The sequence below is a fragment of the Pleurodeles waltl genome, chromosome 9 (assembly GCF_031143425.1).
Source record: "Pleurodeles waltl isolate 20211129_DDA chromosome 9, aPleWal1.hap1.20221129, whole genome shotgun sequence".
NCBI classification, from domain to species: Eukaryota; Metazoa; Chordata; class Amphibia; order Caudata; family Salamandridae; genus Pleurodeles; species Pleurodeles waltl.
The window spans coordinates 388135605-388156666 of NC_090448.1; the positions used below are offsets into that span (position 1 = coordinate 388135605).

The window sequence follows — 21062 nt, forward strand, 5'->3', positions numbered from 1 at the left end:
TGTTGGGAGATGTTCTTAGCTTGGGAGGTCTAGAATGAGTCTGGCAGCGGCGTTGTGGATGAGTTGTAATGATTTTTTATGTTTCTAGTTAAGGTGCTGGCGTAGAGGGCATTGCCGTAGTCGAGCTTGCTTGCGACTAAGCAGGCACAGCAGTTCTGAGACTTCAAGGTTGGCTCAAAACCACTTCATTTCGACCTGAAGCACAGTAAAAAATTCTTGATATGGCTTATGACAGTGATCCACTTTTTGACAAGCACATAGATGAGGATCTTCTTACCATTAAAACGGACAATATCGCTAGTTACCTTACAGTACAGACAATTGCCATTTAGAGGCGCAAGGGGACGTGGTTTCTCCACCATAGAGGCGCTTATCACCGTTCCCAGCAATTCCAACTTTACCATCCTCAATATTGACCAGCACAAGCAATATTGTCAACCAACTACGGCTGATTTCTCTAAACAGCGAACTCACTGGAGATCCTCACATCAGGCCAGAGACACAGGACGCAAGCAGTGGCCCAACCTAAGTATCAGCTACTCAACCTTCCCATCACCAAGTGGGGGCAAACATTTCCAATTATCTCCACAATTGGAAAACCATCACTTCAGACCAGTGGGTTTTGGACATAGTAACTTTTGGTCACACCTTGGAGTTCATGGAGAAACTACCAAAAAATCCTCCCAAGGGGGGCACAATCCCCTCAACCTCACTTCTTGAAAAAACTAAACCAAGTTGATGCTTTCCAAGGGAGCAATAGAAAAAGTTCCAATAGAGAGGAAAAGGATTTTATTCCTGTTTTTTCCTTGTGCGCAAGAAAACGGGGGAATGGAGACCTATTCTAGACCTTGGGCATCTAAACACACACCTCAGCAAACAAACTTTCAGAATGATAACTCTGACATTTTGAACCTTCTAAACAGTGGAGACTATGACATCTCTAGACTTGGAAGATACATACTTTCATATTCCCATTCATCCCAAGCATCGCAAATATCTCTGATTCCCAGTAGCTGGTACCCATTATCAATTCCGAGTCCTTCCTTTCGGACTCAAGTCGGCCCCACGCATCTTCACCAAATGTTTGGCTCCTGTAGCGGTGCTCCGAAAACAAGGTCATCAGGTGTTCCCGTACCTGGACGACTGGCTGGTAGAAACCTCAACTCCACAAAGAACGCTCAAAGCAGCAAAATCCTGCCTTGTACTTTTTCAAACGTTGGGTGTCATTGAAAGTAAATCCTCTACAATCCCTACTCAGAGGATGACGTTCCTCAGAGCTGTTCAGGACACGCAGCAGAATAAAGCTTTCCTTTCGCAGGAAAGGCTATAGAGCTTAGTTCCACATGCACGTCTCAAAATGAGACTGTTGCAAGCGGAATTGCAAGTTCAGTAGAATCAATCACAAGGATCATTCTAAGATCGGATATCCACCACGCCAAAGATGAGATAGGTACTGGAATGGAGGTCTCACCAATCTCATCATTCACAAAAGCCTCACTTACCTGCCATTAGGTACAGAATTTATGATTAAAACGCATGTGTCAGTGGACAGATGGGGAGATCACCTCCAAGATCTACAAATCCAGGGAAAATGGTCAAAAAATCAGAAGCTAATGCACATCAATTGCTTGGAACTCAGTGCCATCTTCCTCACATTACAAGTCTTTCTCCCAAGGATAGAATGCTCTTGAGTGCTGATACAGACAGACAACATGACCAGCATGATTTATATCAACAAGCAGGGAGGCGTGAAATCTCTAGCACTCTCACAAGAAGCCGAGGATTCACGGAACTAGCTAAGACCACAACATCTCCTTGAAAGCAGAACATGTCTCAGGAGCACACAACAGTCTAGCGGATGCACTCAGCAGAGCCAAGAACGGTTGTCACGAATGGGAGCTGACGAAACCTAGCTATACAAAATGTTCACAATATGGGGAAAATCAGCACTGGATCTCTTTGCAACGTACAGGAATACCAAATGCCAATTTTACACAAGTCGATATCCCCTTTCAGGGTCTTGGTGGAACGCCCTTTCGATGCGATGGTCCGGGATTTATGCATATGCTTTTCCCACAATCCTGCTAATTCCCAAAGTCATCACCAAGATGCAGGCGGAAAGCTGTTGCCTAATCCTGATTGCTCCCAAATAACCCAGACAGTTCTGATACACAGAACTTCTCCTGATGTCGGAAGCCACACCAAAACGCCCACTACCAACTCGAGCGCTTTTATCAATGTACCAGGGGAAGAAATTACATCCAGATCCGAAATCACTGCATTTACATGAATGGCTCCTGAATTCTATCAATTCTGACATGTGAAGCTCACTCAAGAATGTAGAGACATACTCTCTAAAGTGAGAGCTGACAGCACAAACAAAATACACAGATTGAAATGGAAGCACTTCTGTTCTTGGTGTCAACAAAATAGCTTGCACCCATATGAAACCTCTCCAGAACAGACATTGCCATATCTGCTAATGCTAGTGAAGTCTGGGCTCGTCCATTCCTTAGTCAAGGTACATTTAGCAGCAATTTCTACATAGTCGGTCATCAGACGCAGTCTGTCTTGGCTCATCACAACTAATTAAGCAATTCATGAAGGTTTTGTTCAAGGCTTTTCCTCCAGTATGGAACCTTAACATTGTTCTCACAATTAATGAAACCTCCATTTGAACCTATTCACAGAGCTAATCTGAAGTTTCTTATGGGGAATTTATCCTTCTTGCTATGATTACTTCCGCCAGAAGAGTTAATGAGATCCAAGCTTTCACTACGCAAAAACCTTTTCTGCGCTTCGGAGGATTTCGTCATTCTCAAAACAAATCCAAAATTCATTCCTGAGGTTACCGCTCAATTTCATCTCAATCAACCAGTTATTCTCCGTACGTTCTTTCCCAATCGAACACCACCAGCAGAAAGATCTCGTCACACTTTGAATGTTATGAGATGTCTTAAGTTATATCTGCAACGCACTAAAGCCATTCGCAAGACTGGTGAATTACTACTGTCCTTCAGGACTGGGCGACAAGGTACCACAGTAACAAAGGCAACAAGGTGTCTGTCCGAAACCATCCAGTTTTGTCATTCCACAGCAGGAAAACCTTTAACAAGGTGACCTAGGGTGCATTCAACAAGGGCAGTAGCTACCTCTGCTGCTCTGTTTGCTGGAGTTCCACTAGAGCAAATATGCTGTGCTGCAACTTGAAAGAGCACTCACTCGTTCACAAAGCATTAATGCCTCCGGCCTACACATAGAAACAATGAAGTTGTGGGACAAGCAGTCCTCAGTCATCTGTTCCAGAAAGGTGAGCCTCTTTTGTTATAGAGAATGTATTTCTAATGCACTCTAGGAATATTACTATCCAGCTTAACATCTACAAGTGCGTTTCGCCTTCTATAAACCCCTGCCCAGACCATCTGCCCAGCCTCAAAACCCTCCATTGTAGGAAACTGACTATGTAGTGTACCAATGTAAGGGGGAACTACGGAGACAGTCCAGGGCGACCTTTATTGACTGAGGGGGTGAAAATAACCCTAAAAGCTTTTGTGGTAGTGTGGGCTAGAAGTTGGGTTTATCAGAGGATAGTGTTAAACATTTGTTACACACACACACACACACACACACACACACACACACAGCCAGTAAGTGAGAGACATGCTCAATAAAGAAATCAGACAATTTATAAAACCGATTTTTATATAAATTTAGACACCAAGATCATCGTAATCAGGTAAGTACTTTTTGAGTTAGCAATTTTTAAGTCACAATAAAATACACTTATAAAATAGACTGCAAGCAGTAATGTTATCCTATGGGGAATATACATATACTGCAATCGGGCACTTGGCAACAACTTACAGGACCAGTCTTCTGTAGTGAAGGTGAGGATGGGGCAAGGTCCGAGGCAGCACCAACAGGTCACTTCGAGGGTCAATGGGGCATCGGGGAGCACAGGTGCTTTATGGCGTCAGGCGTCCCATTCACTTACATGGGAAATGGTGCTGGGGAAAAGAGACTGCAAGTAGGGACTGGGTGACCGGGCTGGCTGAACCCAAAGGAGGGCTCAGGTCTTGAGGGTCTTGGGCATGCAGGAACACTGTTGGTCCACTTGAACTCTGGGTGTGGGGCTCCTGTGCAGTGGGGCTTTCAGGCATTGGGTTGCTCTGCTGAAGATCCTTGCAGTTTTACATTCATGCAGTAAGAGGCTGCAGGTGGTGACTGGTGACCAGTCTGGCCAAACCCAAGGGGGTGGACTGAGCTTCAGAGGGTCTTAGTACTCCATGAGAACTTTCGACTCCCTCTGTCTCGGGCTGTGGGGCTCTGGTGCAGAGGTGCTTTGAGGTGTCAGGTCATGGCAGTTAAAGACTCCTCTGTTTCTTGGTTCTGCAGAAGAGGGACAAAACAGGACAGCTGGGCCACCCTCGATGTGGGTCTTACTGTCCCAGAAGTCCCTTTGTATGAAATACTCAATTTATGGGGAGTGAAGGATAGTAACCACTTGGCTACTTACCCTTGGGGTCACTAAAACCCCTAGATGACCACTTCCTGTGGGGCCTGGGCATCACCCTGTCCCAGAATTCCTAATTTCACCGACCGCAAGATTGTCGTTCTTTTTTGTGTTCACTTCAGGCTGGCCAATTCTTCTAATGCCCAGTACATACCTTCAGATCGCTTTCCTGTTCACTTGTAATATTTAGTAATCAAACTAGACATCACAGGGGCATATCAGCTTATGCAGATATGTCCTCACAAAATATAATGCACCCTGTCTTAGAGTTTTAAGGCCTGCTGTAGGGGTAGCTTACATATATTAGATGCAGTGATTTGGGGGCATGGTACAGAATGAGTGTGCCTTGTTGTGTTTTCACCCCTGGTGCCCCAAGGGCCCACTGGGAAGAGATGGAGGAATTATTACAACATCTTCCATAGGAGTATCAAAAAAGAGGACAAGAGACTGTTGCAGAAGGATAAGCCATCTCCAATAATTCCATCAGATGTGCCATTGATGTTGCTGACACAGCAGCACGTGGCATGAACACTAGCATTCTTATAAGAAGGCATATGTGATTAAGAGGTTCAGGATTTAAACCAGATAAAACAGGCAGTCTTAAACATGACTTTTAACAAGGAGCATTAGGCTATACCACTGTAGAAAAATTAAAAAAGGACTGTGACAGCTAAAGCTATGGGCACCTTGTTAACTACAGGGGTCATTTGTGTACGCCACAATTTAGGGGTGGTTTTAAAACATCAACCACCGAACCTTCTACCCCTTAACAAAAGCAAGGAACACATTTCTATAACAGAGGTTCCTTTAGAGGATCTTATAGAGACACAAATAATAGAGGGAGAGGCAAAGCACCCGCCTCTAGAGGATCTCCCTCTAATACAAAACAGTGACTTTCTACAAATCCCGACAGTACATGCATCTCCTGGTGAAGGAAGACTGGCAAATGTTTATCTACAATGGTACAATATCACCACAGACCAGTGTGTTCTATCAATTATCCAACATGGTTACTGTCTAGAACTTGTCTCCACTCCACTACCTCCTAGTTTTCACAAACTCTCATACAACCATCTCGTTCTCATAAAAGAAGAGGTACAATCCTTTCTTCTCAAAGGAGCTATAAAACCAGTTCCCCTATCACTACAAGGGGTAGGAGTATATTCACTATTTTTTCTCATAACAAAGATAGACGGGTCTTTAAGACCAATTCTCGATCTCAGGCCTCTCAACCTATACATACTTTTAGAGCTTTTCCATATGGTCACTCTGCAAGATGTTATTCCACTATTACAACAAGGAAATTACATGACATCATTAGATCTCAAAGATGCCTATTTTCACATTCCCATACATCAATTCAAATTACTACCATTTGGGATAACAGCGCCAAGGGTATTCACAAAATGCTCTGCTGTAGTAGCAGAATTTCTCAGAAGGCTACACATTCACATCTTCCCATTCTTGGATGATTGGCTCATAAAAGCCAATACTATCCAAAATTGCCAGCAGCATACTCAAGACATAGTAAATCTTCTATACAACTTGGTATTTACACTAAACTATCTCAAATCACATCTCCAACCTTCACAAATACAGCCTAATCTGGGAGCAATTCTCAACACTCATTTAGCATTGGCATATCCAGTTCCAATAAGGATTCAGGCTTTTCAAAATCTCCTGCTTCAATTAAAGGAGAATCATACTTACACAGTAAAACTAGTGTTGCAACCATTGGGGATAACGGCCTCCTGCATTGCCATTGTTCCACATGCAAGACTACACATGCGTCCACTACAGCAGTGCCTGTCTTGTCAGTGGTCTCAGTCACGGGGTCATCTTCAGGATCTAGTGGCGTTGGACCGCCAGACTTGCCGCTCTCTGCGATGGTGGAATCCCACCAACCTCTCAAAAGGGAGGCCCTTTCAGGGCTTCAGCGAAGTCATCATTGAGCTGTGGAGTTTGTAATGACAAACTCCCAGCCAATGTATTTAATATGGCCACACTGCACTTACAATGTCTAAGAATGGACTTAGAGCATGTAGGGGCATTTTGCTTATGCAGCTATGCCCTCACCTGTGGTATAGTGCACCCTACCTTAGGGCTGTAAGGCCAGCTAGAGGGGTGACTTACCTATGCTACAGGCAGTGGTTGGTAGGCATGGCACCCAGAGAGGGATGCCATGTCGACTTTACCTTTTTTCTCCCCACCATCACACACAAGCTGAACACTGGTGCTTGGTTAGCAGGGCCCCAGCGCATACTCCGTCATGTTAGCATGAACATCAGGCAAAAAAGTGGGGGTTAACCATGCCAAAAGGTGCACTTTCTCTTTTGCTGAATTGTGCAATTTCCCCATGAATTGGCCATACCTTTGGCACCCCTGAGAGTCCCTAGTAAATGGTACCCCTGGTACCCAAGGCATGGGTACCAAAGAGGGTCCCCGAGGGCTGTAGCGTGTTTTGCCACCCTCAGGGAGCCCTCATCTGGCATAGGCAGGCTACTGTTGCAGACTGCATGTCTTGGTGTAGCTATAAGTGAAAACACCACACGCTACACAGCCTGTGTGCCATGTCCCCTAACACTACATGCAATATATGTAAGTCACCCCCTACAGGGCTTAAAGCCTTAAGGCATGGTGCATTATGTTATTTGTGAGGCTTTATCTGCAAGAGCAGATATGTCCCTGCTATGTCTTTGTTGAAGCTCAGACATAGTGAGTGAACAGGGGAGCCATTTTAAGTACAAGTGCTGGACACTGGTTGGCATGAGTTTCCCACCTACATAATGGCTTCACTGAAGATAAGGATGTTTGGTATCAAACATCTCGTATTAATAACCCCTTACTGATGCCAGTGATGGATTTATTAATACATGCTCAGAGAGGGTATGTTAGGGGTGCCCCCTGAAAAACCTACCACTACCCATGTGCTGGCTGACAAGTTCTAACTAGCCTGCCACCACCAGACATGTTTCTGACCCCAAGGGGTGAGAACCTTGGCTCTCAGGCACACAAACAAAGCCTGCTCTGGCAGGAGTGTTAGCACACCACTCCAAACATGATGACTTGTAAATCTGCATTCCAAGGCAGGGGGCTTCAAAGAAGCCCGCTGCAATTGATCTGTAGATCTGGCTTCTTTCTAAAGAGAAGATGCTAACCCCCCTGCCCATGGCCGATTTGACACCTGGACAGGCAGGAAAATTAGCAGTCGGAGAGGTGTGCCCACCTCCTGGGTAAGTCCCACCCCTAAGGTGTGCAGCCTGATGTGGACTCAACATTTAGAAATCTGCCATCTTGGTGTTGACAAATTTAGGAACTCTGGGACAGGGTTATGACCACTTCTCACAGGAAGTGGTAATATAGGGGGTGTAGTAACCCCAGGCTTAACTAGCCCATTGTCTACTACCCTACACTCCCCTAATATTCCTAAATTCAGTATCTAGGGGAGCCCCTGGCACCAGGCAATCATATCCCACTGACCTGAAGGACACTTCAGAAATGCAAAAGTAAGAACTGCAAACCAGAGACTGACTCTGCGTCAACCCTGCCCACTTCGACAATCGAGCCAAAGTGGCCTCCTACTCCAGCTGCTGAAACTTCCAAAAGCCCATTTAGGCTGCTAGCCTTCGCACCAGCACAAAAAACTCTCATGGAGTAGCAGAGCTGCTGCCCTGCATCCTTGCAGGCACATAAGAAATGCTGAAGAGGACTTCGGACTGCCGAAACCCGGTCCCCAGCCTCTCCAGAGACAAAGTCCTTCATAGGACCTTCAAGCTGCAACCTGCAACCTCTCCTTGCCTCCGCTGACGGAAACCTGACAGTCCACTGCACATCTGCACCCGGATGCCCCAGACTGAGAAGAAGAGGACCACTGGTGTCCCTGCGTCCCCCAGGCTCATGAGACTTGAGCCCACCTTCTGGTCCAGCCAGACTGGCACCCAGTCCACGCCTTTAGCCTATTTCTGTAGGCCCCCCTCAACTGAGACTGGTGACGTGGATCCAAAGGTCCACTGCACCTTTACACCCGGACGCCCTGGACCGAGGCGAAGAGGACCACTGGTGTCCCTACGTCCCCAAGCATCGCCTGAACAGAGCCCACGTGATGGTTCACCCTGACTGGATCCCCAGTCCTAACCTGCAGCCTCTATTCAACCAGACCGATCCCCATAGGATAACAGTGGCCACCCAATGCTACAAAGCACCTATGCACCCGCCTGCCCCAGTGCCACCCGAGGTGACCTGTTGCTGCTGCCATGGACCTTGCCCCATACTTACCTTAAGTCCAGGAGATTAGTGCATAAGTCGCTGTACTATATCTTTATGCAGTATTTGTTTTTCCTCCATAGGATAACGCTGCCCCCTCTGAAAAATGCACTGTAGACTTTTAAAACCTGAAAGTATTTTTCTTGCAAAATGTGCTTACTTGATCACATTGATTCTGGTGCCTAAATAAATGTAAAGATACAGGTTATTTCTGTAAATTCATGTGGATCACCTTATTGAGTCGTGTGCATCAATTATTGACTGTGTGTATTTGCAGATGTGGAACACTCCCCTCTGATAAGCGTAAGGCTGCTAAACCACACTAACCCCTAATAGAGCACCTTGGGATTGCTAGAACAAGCCCCTGTCCAACAGTAATGGAACCCTTGGACTTTTTGCATAATATATCTCATTTTGATATACTATATAAAGAGCCAGCTACCTACAGTAGTTGAAAGCAAACTCGCCCCAGTCTGCGTCTCCCATCCCCAGACTACGGCAGACCTCCTGCATTCACTGGGGTTCACTATAAATGTGCTGAAGTTACACCGACTCCTTTGCAGATGCTCCCTTTCATCGAGCTGTACTGGGTACAGTGCAGTTTCGGCTTATCCTCCGAGCAGTGAGTCCAGGATATTCATGCTATGATACCGGTGTTTCAGCCTCTGTTCTTGATTTTGGTGAGAATGACTGAGGCTACTGGCCCTCATGGCCTCCTGCATCCTGCTGGGGAATCATGCCAGATGGCAAATGCGGGCTCTGCAGTGGGACCTGAAGTTGCAGAGGGCGCAGCATCAGAGGAATCTCTCTGACATGGTCCAGATCTCAGAGAGACCTACAAAAGATCTGCAGTGGTGGCTAATGAACCGCAGTTGGGTCAGAAGGAGACTTGTAAGGAAATGCCTCCTTGGCATGGTTACCCCCTGACTTTTTGCCTTTGCTGATGCCAAGTTATGATTTGAAAGTGTGCTGAGGCCTGCTAACCAGACCCCAGCACCAGTGTTCTTTCCCTAACCTGTACCTTTGTTTCCACAATTGGCACACCCTGGCATCCAGGTAAAGTCCCTTGTAACTGGTACCCCTGGTACCAAGGGCCCTGATGCCAGGGAAGGTCTCTAAGGGCTGCAGCATGTCTTATGCCACCCTAGGGACCCCTCACTCAGCACAGACACTGCTTGCCAGCTTGTGTGCTGGTGGGGAGAAAATTACTAAGTCGACATGGCACTCCCCTCAGGGTGCCATGCCAACCTCACACTGCCTATGGCATAGATAAGTCACCCCTCTAGCAAGCCTTACAGCCCTAAGGCAGGGTGCACTATACCATAGGTGAGGGCATAGGTGCATGAGCACTATGCCCCTACAGTGTCTAAGCAAAACCTTAGACATTGTAAGTGCAGGGTAGCCATAAGAGTATATGGTCTGGGAGTCTGTCATACACAAACTCCACAGCACCATAATGGCTACACTGAAAACTGGGAAGTTTGGTATCAAACTTCTCAGCACAATAAATGCACACTAATGCCAGTGTACACTTTATTGTGAAATACACCCCTGAAAACATACCAGACTTCCAGTGTGGGCTGACTAGTTTTTCCAGCCTGCCACACACCAGACATGTTGCTGGCCACATGGGGAGAGTGCCTTTGTCACTCTGTGGCTAGTAACAAAGCCTGTACTGGGTGGAGGTGCTTCTCACCTCCCCCTGCAGGAACTGTAACACCTGGCAGTGAGCCTCAAAGGCTCACCCCCTTTGTTACAGCGCCACAGGGCACTCCAGCTAGTGGAGATGCCCGCCCCCTCCGACCACGGCCCCACTTTTGGCGGCAAGGCCGGAGGAGATAATGAGAAAAACAAGGAGTCACTGGTCAGTCAGGACAACCCCTAAGGTGTCCTGAGCTGAGGTGACTCTGACTTTTAGAAATCCTCCATCTTGCAGATGGAGGATTCCCCCAATAGGATTAGGGATGTGCCCCCCTCCCCTCAGGGAGGAGGCACAAAGAGGGTGTAGCCACCCTCAGGGCTAGTAGCCATTGGCTACTAACCCCCCCAGACCTAAACACACCCCTAAATTGAGTATTTAGGGGCCCCCAGAACCTAGCAAGATAGATTCCTGCAACCTGAAGACGAAGGACTGCTGACCTGAAGCCCTGCAGAGAAGACGGAGACACCAACTGCTTTGGCCCCAGCCCTACCGGCCTGTCTCCCCACTTCAAGAAAAACTGCAACAGCGACGCGTCCCCCAGGGTCCGGCGACCTGTGAAGCCTCAGAGGACTACCCTGCATCTAAAAGGACCAAGAACTCCCGAGGACAGCGGCTCTACTCCAAAGAAGATACAATTTTGCAACAAAGAAACAACTTTTAAAGGACTGCACGTTTCCCGCCGGAAGCGTGAGACTTTCCACTCTGCACCCGACGCCCCCGGCTTGACCTGCGGAGAAACAACACTACAGGGAGGACTCCCCGGCGACTGCGACCCTGTGAGTAGCCAGAGTTGACCCTCCTGAGCCCCCGAGCGACGCCTGTAGAGGGAATCCAGAGGCTCCCCCTGACCGCGACTGCCTATTTCCAAGAAACCGACGCCTGGTAAAGACACTGCACCTGCAGCCCCCAGGACCTGAAGGATCCGACCTCCAGTGCAGAAGCAACCCCCAGGTGGCCCTCTCCCTTGCCCAGGTGGTGGCTACCCCGAGGAACCCCCCCACTTGCCTGCCTGCTTCGCTGAAGAGACCCCTGTGTCCCATTGAAACCTATTACAAACCCGACGCCTGTTTGCACTCTGCACCCGGCCGCCCCTGTGCCACTGAGGGTGTACTTTTTGTGCTGACTTGTGTCCCACCGGTGCCCTACAAAACCCCCCTGGTCTTCCCTCCGAAGTCGTGGGTACTTACCTGCTGGCAGACTGGAACCGGGGCACCCCCTTCTTCATTGAAGCCTATGCGTTTTGGGCACCACTTTGACCTCTGCACCTGACCGGCACTGAGCTGCTGGTGTGGTAACTTTGGAGTTGCCCTGAACCCCCAACGGTGGGCTACCTTGGACCCATCTTTGAACCCTGTAGGCGGTTTACTTACCTGCAAAACTAACCAGTACTTACCTCCCCTAGGAACTGTTGAAATTTGCACTGTCTAGTTTTAAAACAGCTTATTGCCATTTTTGCCAAAACTGTACATGCTATTTTGCTGATTCAAAGTTCCTATGATACCGGAGTGAAGTACCTTTCATTTAAAGTATTGATTGTAAATCTTGAACCTGTGGTTCTTAAAATAAACGAAGAAAATATATGTATCTATATAAAAACCTATTGGCCTGGAATTGTCTGAGTGTGTTCCTCATTTATTGCCTGTGTGTGTACAACAAATGCTTAACACTACCCTCTGATAAGCCTACTGCTCGACCACACTACCAAAAAATACAGCATTAGAATTATCTCTTTTTACCACTATCTTACCTCTAAGGGGAACCCTTGGACTCTGTGCATGCTATTTCTTACTTTGAAATAGTACATACAGAGCCAACTTCCTACAAGACTCCTCTCCGTTCCCCAACCAGATTTCACAGTGGTGACAGATGCATCACTCCTGGGATGTGGCGGCCATCTGGGAGAGGTGGAGGACTCTGGTCTCCTACAGAATCCAGACCCCTCCTAAACTTGCTAGAGCTCAGAGCAATCCGGCTGGCATTAAAAGCCTTTCTTCCCTCTGTCAAGGGGATGATAGTGCAGGTGTTTTTGGACAACACTACCACCATGTGGTACTGCATAAAAACAGGGCCGTGGGGTCTTGGACCCCTTGTCAAGAGGTCCTGAGTCTCTGGGCATGGCTGGAACAGCGGGGCATAACCCTGGTGGTTCAGTACCTGGCAGGTTCTCCAAACGCCAGGGTGGATCAACTCTTTCAGCATTGGGTAGAGCCTTGGTTAGATCTGTTCGCCTCTGAAGAGAACGCGCAGTGTCAACAGTTTTGCACGTTTGAGTTTCCAAGGCTGCGATTGCTCGGAGATGCTTTTTGTCTCGAGTGGAGTTCAGGCCTCCTGTACGCCTTTCTGCCTATACCACTTCTACCCAGAGTAATCAAGAAGATCAAGAACGACTGGGCCCAAGTCATCCTTGTGACGGTGGACTGGGCAAGTAGAGTCTAGTTTCCTAAGCTTCTGAGAATGAGCATCAGTCCTCCAATCAGGTTGCTCCTTCAGGAGGATCTTCTGTTGCAGCAGCAGGGGAGTGTTCTCCACCTGAAGCGGTCAACTCTCCACCTTCTTGCATGGAGATTGAGCGGTGACAGTTGACAGCCTTCAGTCTTCCTCCCAAAGTCTATAATTTGATTCTGGCAGCCAGGCAAGCCTTCACCAAGACGATGTATGCCTGCCACTGGAAAATTTTTGTATTGTACTGAAAAGTCTATTGATCCTCTTTCTGCCTCTCTCTCTCTGATATTCTTCTCTTCATTCTTACTGTTGCCCAGTAGGGCTCTGCACTGGGTACTCTCAAGGGTTCTTTGTTGACTCTATCTTCCTTCCTGTGGCATCTGACCAATCTTCACCCTTCAGGTCCCCTTTTGTATTTAGATTCCTAAAAGGACATAGGTTTCCCTCTTCACCCTTCATAATGCCTCCGTGGGACCTCAGTTTGGTTCTCACATTCCTAAAGTGTGCTTCCTTCGAGCCTCTGCACAATTGTCTCCTCCAGCTGCTTACCAACAAGACATCCTTTCTAGTGTCAATAACATTTGCCAGGAGTGGGAGTGAGCTGCAGGCTTTATCATCCAAGCCTCCCTAGTGTCCCTTGCTCGCCGATCCTACCAGGGGGCCCCAGTGGCCGCAACAAGGATTCAATGCCCACATTAGGCTACCCGTCACCGGACATCATTGTGCTGCACCTTGGGGGTAATGATCTGGTTGCTCTAGGACGCTGGCAGCTCTTCGAACTGGTAATATCTGAAATTGGTTGGTTGGCCCAAAAATTCCCTCAGGCTGTCCTTGCTTGGTCGAACATGATTCCTCGTTCTTTCTGGAAGGACGGGATCTCAGTAAAAGCCCTCAATGACTCAGTGAGAAGAATCAATAGCAAATTGGCCAAGTTGTTTTGGGCTCCAAGGCTGGCTGTGATCTTGCATGGCTGCATCAATGGAGACAGGTTTTTTCTGCAGGATGGAGTTCATCTTTCTCGAGTGGGCTATGAAATCTTTTTAGAGAATATGCTCGCCTGGCTCTCTCAGCATACGTGGCCTCTTCCTTGTGGGGGAAGGGCTCATCGTCAGGCAACGATGGGGGCCTGTGGCGGGGTGAGATCATGACTGGGAAGATAAATGGATACCTTTTTATTGCAAAATTGGGTGACAAACTAATTGGAAACTCCAAGGGGTGCTGGCTGGGAAGTGTGGATGACACACAGGGGCCCGGGGGGTTGCGAGCGCTCAATGGCATCTGGCCCCTAAGGCCAACCACCCGTGCATGCGCAGAACGTCTGAAGCGAGCACTGGCCCTTGGGGGTGGGGGAGCACCCAAAGGTAGGTATCCTAGCGGGCAGCCGGGCCCCCTCCACAACAATCCAGTTTGGAAGGTAAGAGAACACCCCGATGGAGATCCTACCCCTGGGATTTGTAGCGTAAGGAGGTGTAGGGTTTGGGGTATGGGAAAATAGTCATGATCTCATTCACAGCCACCAACATTGGGTACGCAGGAATGAACGTTTTTTTAGTCAGCGACAGGAATTAGCGTACTCTGTTAAGGCTAGGCATCCCTTGAACTCTGTAAATACTCTGAGAACATGATTTTGGTTACTTCGTATAATTTTGGATTAACAATATTTTGTCAATAAAATACGCCTGGGGTTTACGACCCCTAATCCCAAAGTGAAATACATCTAAGGTTTTAATTCAAGCTTACGCGGGGGTGAGTGGTGTTGGTGGTAGGAGGCCTCGGCGATACCCGGCCATAAGCAGGGCGCCTGCTGCCCAGCCTACAAACAGCAAGCGTCACCTTGTGCGGCGCACACAGCAGAAAGTAACAAATAGACTGCCTGCCTGGGTCAAGGCGTTCATTAAGGAAAAGAAAACTGTGCCTTGTTTAATACTTTACTCACAAGACACCATGAGTCTGGTCCACGTGGCCCAAAGAGGCCAGTCAATCCATGTAATTTTTTTCCCCACTTTGTAGCCCATCAACGCTCACCCCTCCTGGCCTGGCTTATGTTGACGATGATGCTGCACACACAGCCAGCAGCACACAGCCGTCACAAAATAAATCACACAAATGCTGCAGTGTCTAAGTGTACACACGTCAGTCCCAGGAGTTTTAATGTGTGACTAATGCATTTTTGTCCAGTGACGCAGCCACCGGCACTAAAATGCGATATTCTAACCCCTGATGCGTGGTACTTGGCAGGGCAAAAATAAAGGATAACCCAATTATCTGGATTTTTGCCTTTTCTGACTTTCCCACCTGCCTACTGATATGTTTTTTTTTTTGGATATCTGTATTTGTTTTACCTTTTTGCCATCACTTCTCAGTGCCAGCAAAATAATGTTATCGGGTTGCATTGAAGCAGTTCACAACTCCATTCGTTCAATCGCACGAGGTTCACCTCGAACGGAAGCATGATCATGTAGAAATTTCAGCCTATTTATGGGCTCATCTTTATATCGCAGTTCTAAGTCTCCTCTAGGCACTCTACGACGTGTGTGGGAGATCTCGAACAGAAATCAGTGACTTTGCAGCTTTTGCTGAGGGCTGCGGAGATATATATATATATATATATATATATATACATTTTTTTTTTTTCGCAACCTCGCTAATCTGCGGGTACATGCTGGCCAGTCATAGCGCTTTATTATAAAATTGAACCCATGTTGCACAGCAGCTCAGCTGCTGTACAGCATGTTAGAATCACTGACAAAGGGAATAGGCTTTTCATAGTTGTAGCCTATTGCCTTTGACAATGCTTGTTTCGCTTTTTTTTTTGTTAGCTCAGACCCTTTTGCTCTTCTGTAGCCCGTAAAGTGTCCTACACCTTTTGCTTACCCAAAACAATCAACCGGTAGTTAAATGAATCAGGCCTTCAAACTCTGTATTTGGTTCTTGAGGTAGACTCATTTTACCCTATTCCTTTCATAAGTGTTTATTTACTTTGAGTTCATCGGCATTAAACTTTGATCAGAAAGCATTTCCATAAAAGAGAACCATTGGTGAAAAGTATTCATAAAAGTGTTTTCTCTCTAGGCCTATTTCTGTCTTTTTTTACGGAATTAAACTTTTATCCATGCATTGTACAACAGCCTGAACTCTCTTGAACTCTCGAGCTGTCTCTTACCAAGCTCGCACCATTTTCTCCCCTTCGCACTGAGGTATTTGTCTGTTCTTTCTTCGGCTCATTTCCTCTCCTTTTCTTCCACAGGTGGTGAGGAGACCCCACTGGACTTCCAGTATAATGCAGAGACCTCTGTGTTAACCATTCGAAAGCCAGCAGTGAAGTTGTCATCAGACTGGAGCATTACCGTGCGATAATGTAGTGAAAGCTGCCCCTATCATCATCAACTACAGTGTGATGGGGGCATGGCTAGATCACCTCAGATGCCAGATGAACTGGGATGGGGCAATTTGGGAGGCAAGCTGTGTATGGAAATCTGATACCAGATGGGACCATTTTAGATCTTTGTCTCGTTGGACCGGCAGAACGGTCCTTGGAGTGGAGGTGCTCTCTCCATGCACTGCTGTACTACGGGGGTTGAATGGTGTTGGGAGGTGGCAGGGTCAGGGCTGATGATAGCTGCTAGCTTTTATCTTTTCCCTAAACCGGCTCTCACAAGCTCCTGTCAAAGGCAGGGAGCATCAGCTATTCATAGGGCTACTTATGAAACCTTGGGTTTCTGGTTTCTAGTACTTGGGTGCCCGATGTTTCAAAGTAGCTTTTCTTTCACACTGCCCTGTCCTCTGTGACCTTACCCACTCTGGACAGTTCATACTTGTGAAGGGGAGGTCAGTCTCTTCTTACTCACCGTTTCACCATCAGGCCCTGTGCTCTTCACTTTATACTCTGCGTACTGCATTGGCTTTGCAATCTTCACTTTTTTTTCTTTAACCCTATGTTTTCTTTAAGACTGCTGTCTCTTGCATTTGACTGCTAGAGCCTCACCTTTGTCCCCGGCCCTTTCATTGTGTCTTTAAATTGGATAAATTTGTAATTAACCGTTTTTGACACCACCACCCCCCTCCCCAAAACACCCCCACAATTTCTCATTGGTGATGCATCAGGATGAAGGGAGATTATTTTTTTAATGGCTTCTTTACGTTTTTGACTGTTAAAAGTGCATCTTTTAATCATACGTTTTTTGTTTTCTTTGGAATTCAGCCCCGAAGCGCTCACTTTTGAGCGTTAATGGCTTACCTATGTTACCTGTTGTTCGTTTTGGTAAAGGATAAGGTTGCAGGGGAGATTCACATGTCACTTTAATCCCTGCTTATTCAGCACTTAAAAGAAGACTGTCATCCTGGACCAAATAATTAATCAGTAGATTTTTCTTACCCTTTGATTCCAACATTCCATCAGCAGGTGTGTGATACTGAATACTTTGCACATTTTTGTCTGAGGCTTCGGTCACCTAAGGCTTTGGTTTTGAACATCTTATCCTAAATTGAAGTATCAGGCTGTTCCAGGGGACATCTCCAGTTAATCGCTTGCACTATTTAAGGGGCGACAAGATTTTGACTCTTTCTAAGGGTTGCATGTTAAAATCTACGGGGTGAGCGTGATGTTGATATCTGGGTTATCCACAAACTTATGAACACATCTCTCGACCTGAAGGTGAAAATTTCAGATTGTAACTGAGATAATTACTGCAGAATTTCTTGCCCTGTCTCTGTACTCACTGTAACTAACTGAAGTTGCTTCTTATCTTTGCCCCGCTTCTCCAATCCCATCCTCCCCATAAAAGCCCTTTCAAGAAGTTCACTTGCACAAAGCCTTCTTGCAGTCCCCTGCCGATAGCTCTCTGCACTGAACACCCTCCTTGAGCTTAGTCAGAAAAGGGCACCATAAATCTTGCCACCTGGATTGCGCAGGAATTACACATCTAGTAGAGATTTGGTAGTAGGAAAGGTATACTAGCCAGAAAAATGATCACCAGACGCTTTTACACCAGTGTGTTGGATTCTTGTAGAGCGATTTAAGGGATTAAATTGATGATGTTTAAATTGGGACTATCACATGTTTGATAGACTTGTTTCACATTTTTCTTCAGGAAACCTTTTTTTTTTCTTTTTTTTTCTCAATCGGGTTCTTCATGTTTACAAAACATTTTCATTACTGGATTTGGAGCGATGGCCATCTTTTTGCAAAAAAAAAAAAAGTAATGATCAATTTAGAAATGGCTTATTTTGTGAGTCAATAATGGGTAACCTGTTACTTATATGGTCCAGAGATCTTAAACCTTTCTAAATTCACAACCTACTTTATGAGTGTCTGCTTTGAGACAACCTTTACAGTGTTCCCTGTTCTTATTGGCATCCCAGTGCTCTTAGGGCATATACTTCACCTCCTTGATTCCTCACCCACCCGCCTCCCTCTCCTACCCTCCATCCTTTTTCACGAGTCTCCAAAGTTTGGGTCCTATCAGATGAATTAAAATGGCAAATTTGTTTTATAGACATTACAACGATTTTCCAAACTCCATACGTCTGACACTAAAGAGCTGCCACTATACATTATTTACATTATTTACTGGCTTTCATTTCCCTACATTATATATGCTAAAGTATGTGATTGGGAGGGTGACTTGGTTTTCATTCTCCCACCTCATGTTTAGCATTCCCATAATAGTTCCCATGAAAGTCCTGCAGTCTCAGTGATTTCTCATGGGTCCTCTGCTCTGTCAACCTGTCTAATGTTTTTATGACCTTAAATAAATTCTGTCCTGTGGACAGAGTGCCCTATGTAGAATTATTAAGAGTCTAAAACAATTATATTTTAGACATATGGCTCTATCACCTAGACCGGGATAGGGGCACTTCCATCTATATTGACAGATTATGACACATAGTTGCTTATTCATTTGGCAGCCTGGGGGGGAAAAAAACGACCAAAGTTTGAGTTTCTCTAGCTGTGGCATTACTGTTTTGAAGGGTCAGGCTGAGCTAGTCTTATCCATTGTTTCCAGCTTTCTCCATTTACTGGATTGTTTTTTTTATCAATTTGAGTACTAAATGTGAAATCTGCTTTTTAGTGCAAAGCTGGTGCAACCTTAGCCTTTTAGATTTCGAAAACGGATGTGGGTGTATCTAGAATTACCTTTTGTGGATGATATTCCGGCAACTGAAATGTACCAAGTTGTCATGAGCTTTGCCCTTGCCATTGCTTCATCTTGGTAGCCAGACTGCCAGGGAGAGTGGTATGATACAAGACTTGCCTCCAGGCACTGAGTTGACCTATAAGACAGCCAGATAAAGCTGTGATCAACCCTCTGACCCCCTTGCCTCCATGTTATTGAGAATCCATGAAACTCATGCAGAGGTCCTGATTACTACACATGCCCATCGGGTCCTGTAATAAAACCCTGCCTACCCTGACTCAGTCATCAAAGACTTACTACAAAGGGTCCCCTTTCCATTGAGGAAGTATTTCTTCCCTGGTTAATGTCCGTCATGGAAGACTCTTTGCCCGTCATGGAAGACTCTTTGTCCAAGCATGTCTTGAACTTTGGAGGCCTCCTGCCCTGGATGTCTGTCTTACTGAAAAGCATTCCTGCCCAGAGCTGTTGCCATTTATGGAACACATAATGCCCAACATGGTGTCGCTCATGGAAAGCAATTGTCCAGGCCTATCTCCAATATAATTGATTTACTGCCCAAAGAATGTCTTCATTGTGGAAGATAACCAGGCTTTCTATGATCGTGGGGTGCCTCTGGCTTGGGGTTTTCTCCATCGTAGGGAATGTCTGACGTAAATGTTTATGAATGGCTTTCTACCTACGTCAAGAAGCCATGGATATCTCTCATGGAAATGTTTTTGTCCAGCGCAGTCTATCTTATGGAAGGCCCTGGTCTTTGGCTGCCTTAATCATGGAGGTCTTGTATTTCCCACCAATAACCTTCTTTAATGCCAGGTACACGTGTGCCCTGGTCACATGAGACCCCATTAGGTGGGGAATTGAATAGCTGTATATTTTCTTCAAAGCCATTATAAGGTAAAATTACTGAAACCCATCTTCTTAATGTCCTTTTGTTGTCTTATTGAATGTTTACTTGATTGAGATGTTTTGATAAAAGAAATAAAGAAGGAAGAAAACTGCTCCTGGTCTAAGAGTTGTGGTGTTAGACTCTGGGCTAATCAAAAATGTGGAAGTATGTTTTGGAAAGCAGATTCAGATTCTGTACGCTTGCTGTCAGAGGAGGAGAGAAAAGGTTTGCTGGCATTAGGGGACTTAGACCATTGCTTGTAAGATTTTTGAATTAGCAATGCTGTATTAGATATTTTCTGGGCATCAGAGCTACGATGTGGAAGGTAGAGTCGCATCACTGTACACATATATGTAGGTTTTTATGTTCATTTATAGAGTGCAAACTTAAATGTAAAGTAAAGGACCCTCTCAAGATTACTGGGGTGCGAGTGTTGTTGCACTATTTCAGTGGCCAACAAGGCTGTAGTTTTTTACTCTTTCTAAGGGCTGCATGATAAAATTGAGATTTTCCTAGCTTTGATGTCTGAAAGGCTAGATTTTATTAAAGACACGGAGGTGAGTATTATGCGTTCTTTTCTTACTTTAATAAAACAGCTGCAAAGCAAAACTACAAATCCCAGAACTCTGGGAGAAAACTACCATATTACATCATAATGTAATAACCAATAACACGTCGAGTATGAACATAACTATCTTGACTGAGAGCAACAAGCCCTCTTTTCTTGTGAGAGTCAGTCAGAAGAGGATTCAGAGTGCAAAATAACTATATACAAAGTCGATAAAGCGGATAAGAAATCCTTAAAGGAGACACTCAGAAGCGTAGAAGGAGAAACTGGCCACCAGGAACTTCAGCACAGAGAAGCTGGATAAGATGAGACTTGATATGGATTAACTGGATGTAGCCGAGCTTGTTGAGGGCAGAGGAACTGCAGAAAAAAGGAACAGGCAGGGTCAATGTAACTGTGGTGGGATAATACTTGCCTCCGTGTCTTTAATAAAATCTAGCCTTTCAGACACCAAGGCTAGGAAAATCTAAATTTTATTACAAGACCGGAGGCTCATATTATGCTTGTTCAAAGCAAAGATATAACGTTGTCCAATGGATGGTCAAGAGGTT

At 46.0% G+C, this 21062-nt stretch overlaps 1 protein-coding gene across 2 annotated transcripts in view; it reads left to right on the top strand.

The window, feature by feature from the left end:
* Nucleotides 1-20055, top strand: part of GANAB (glucosidase II alpha subunit) — a 216565-nt gene extending 196510 nt beyond the window's left edge. For both annotated transcript variants that reach the window (XM_069207037.1, XM_069207038.1), the window contains one exon: nt 16168-20055. In XM_069207037.1, the coding sequence (XP_069063138.1) occupies nt 16168-16277 (110 nt within the window). In that variant the 3' untranslated portion in view covers nt 16278-20055. The remainder of the gene's footprint in view (nt 1-16167) is intronic.
* The last annotated feature ends 1007 nt before the right edge of the window (nt 20056-21062 follow it).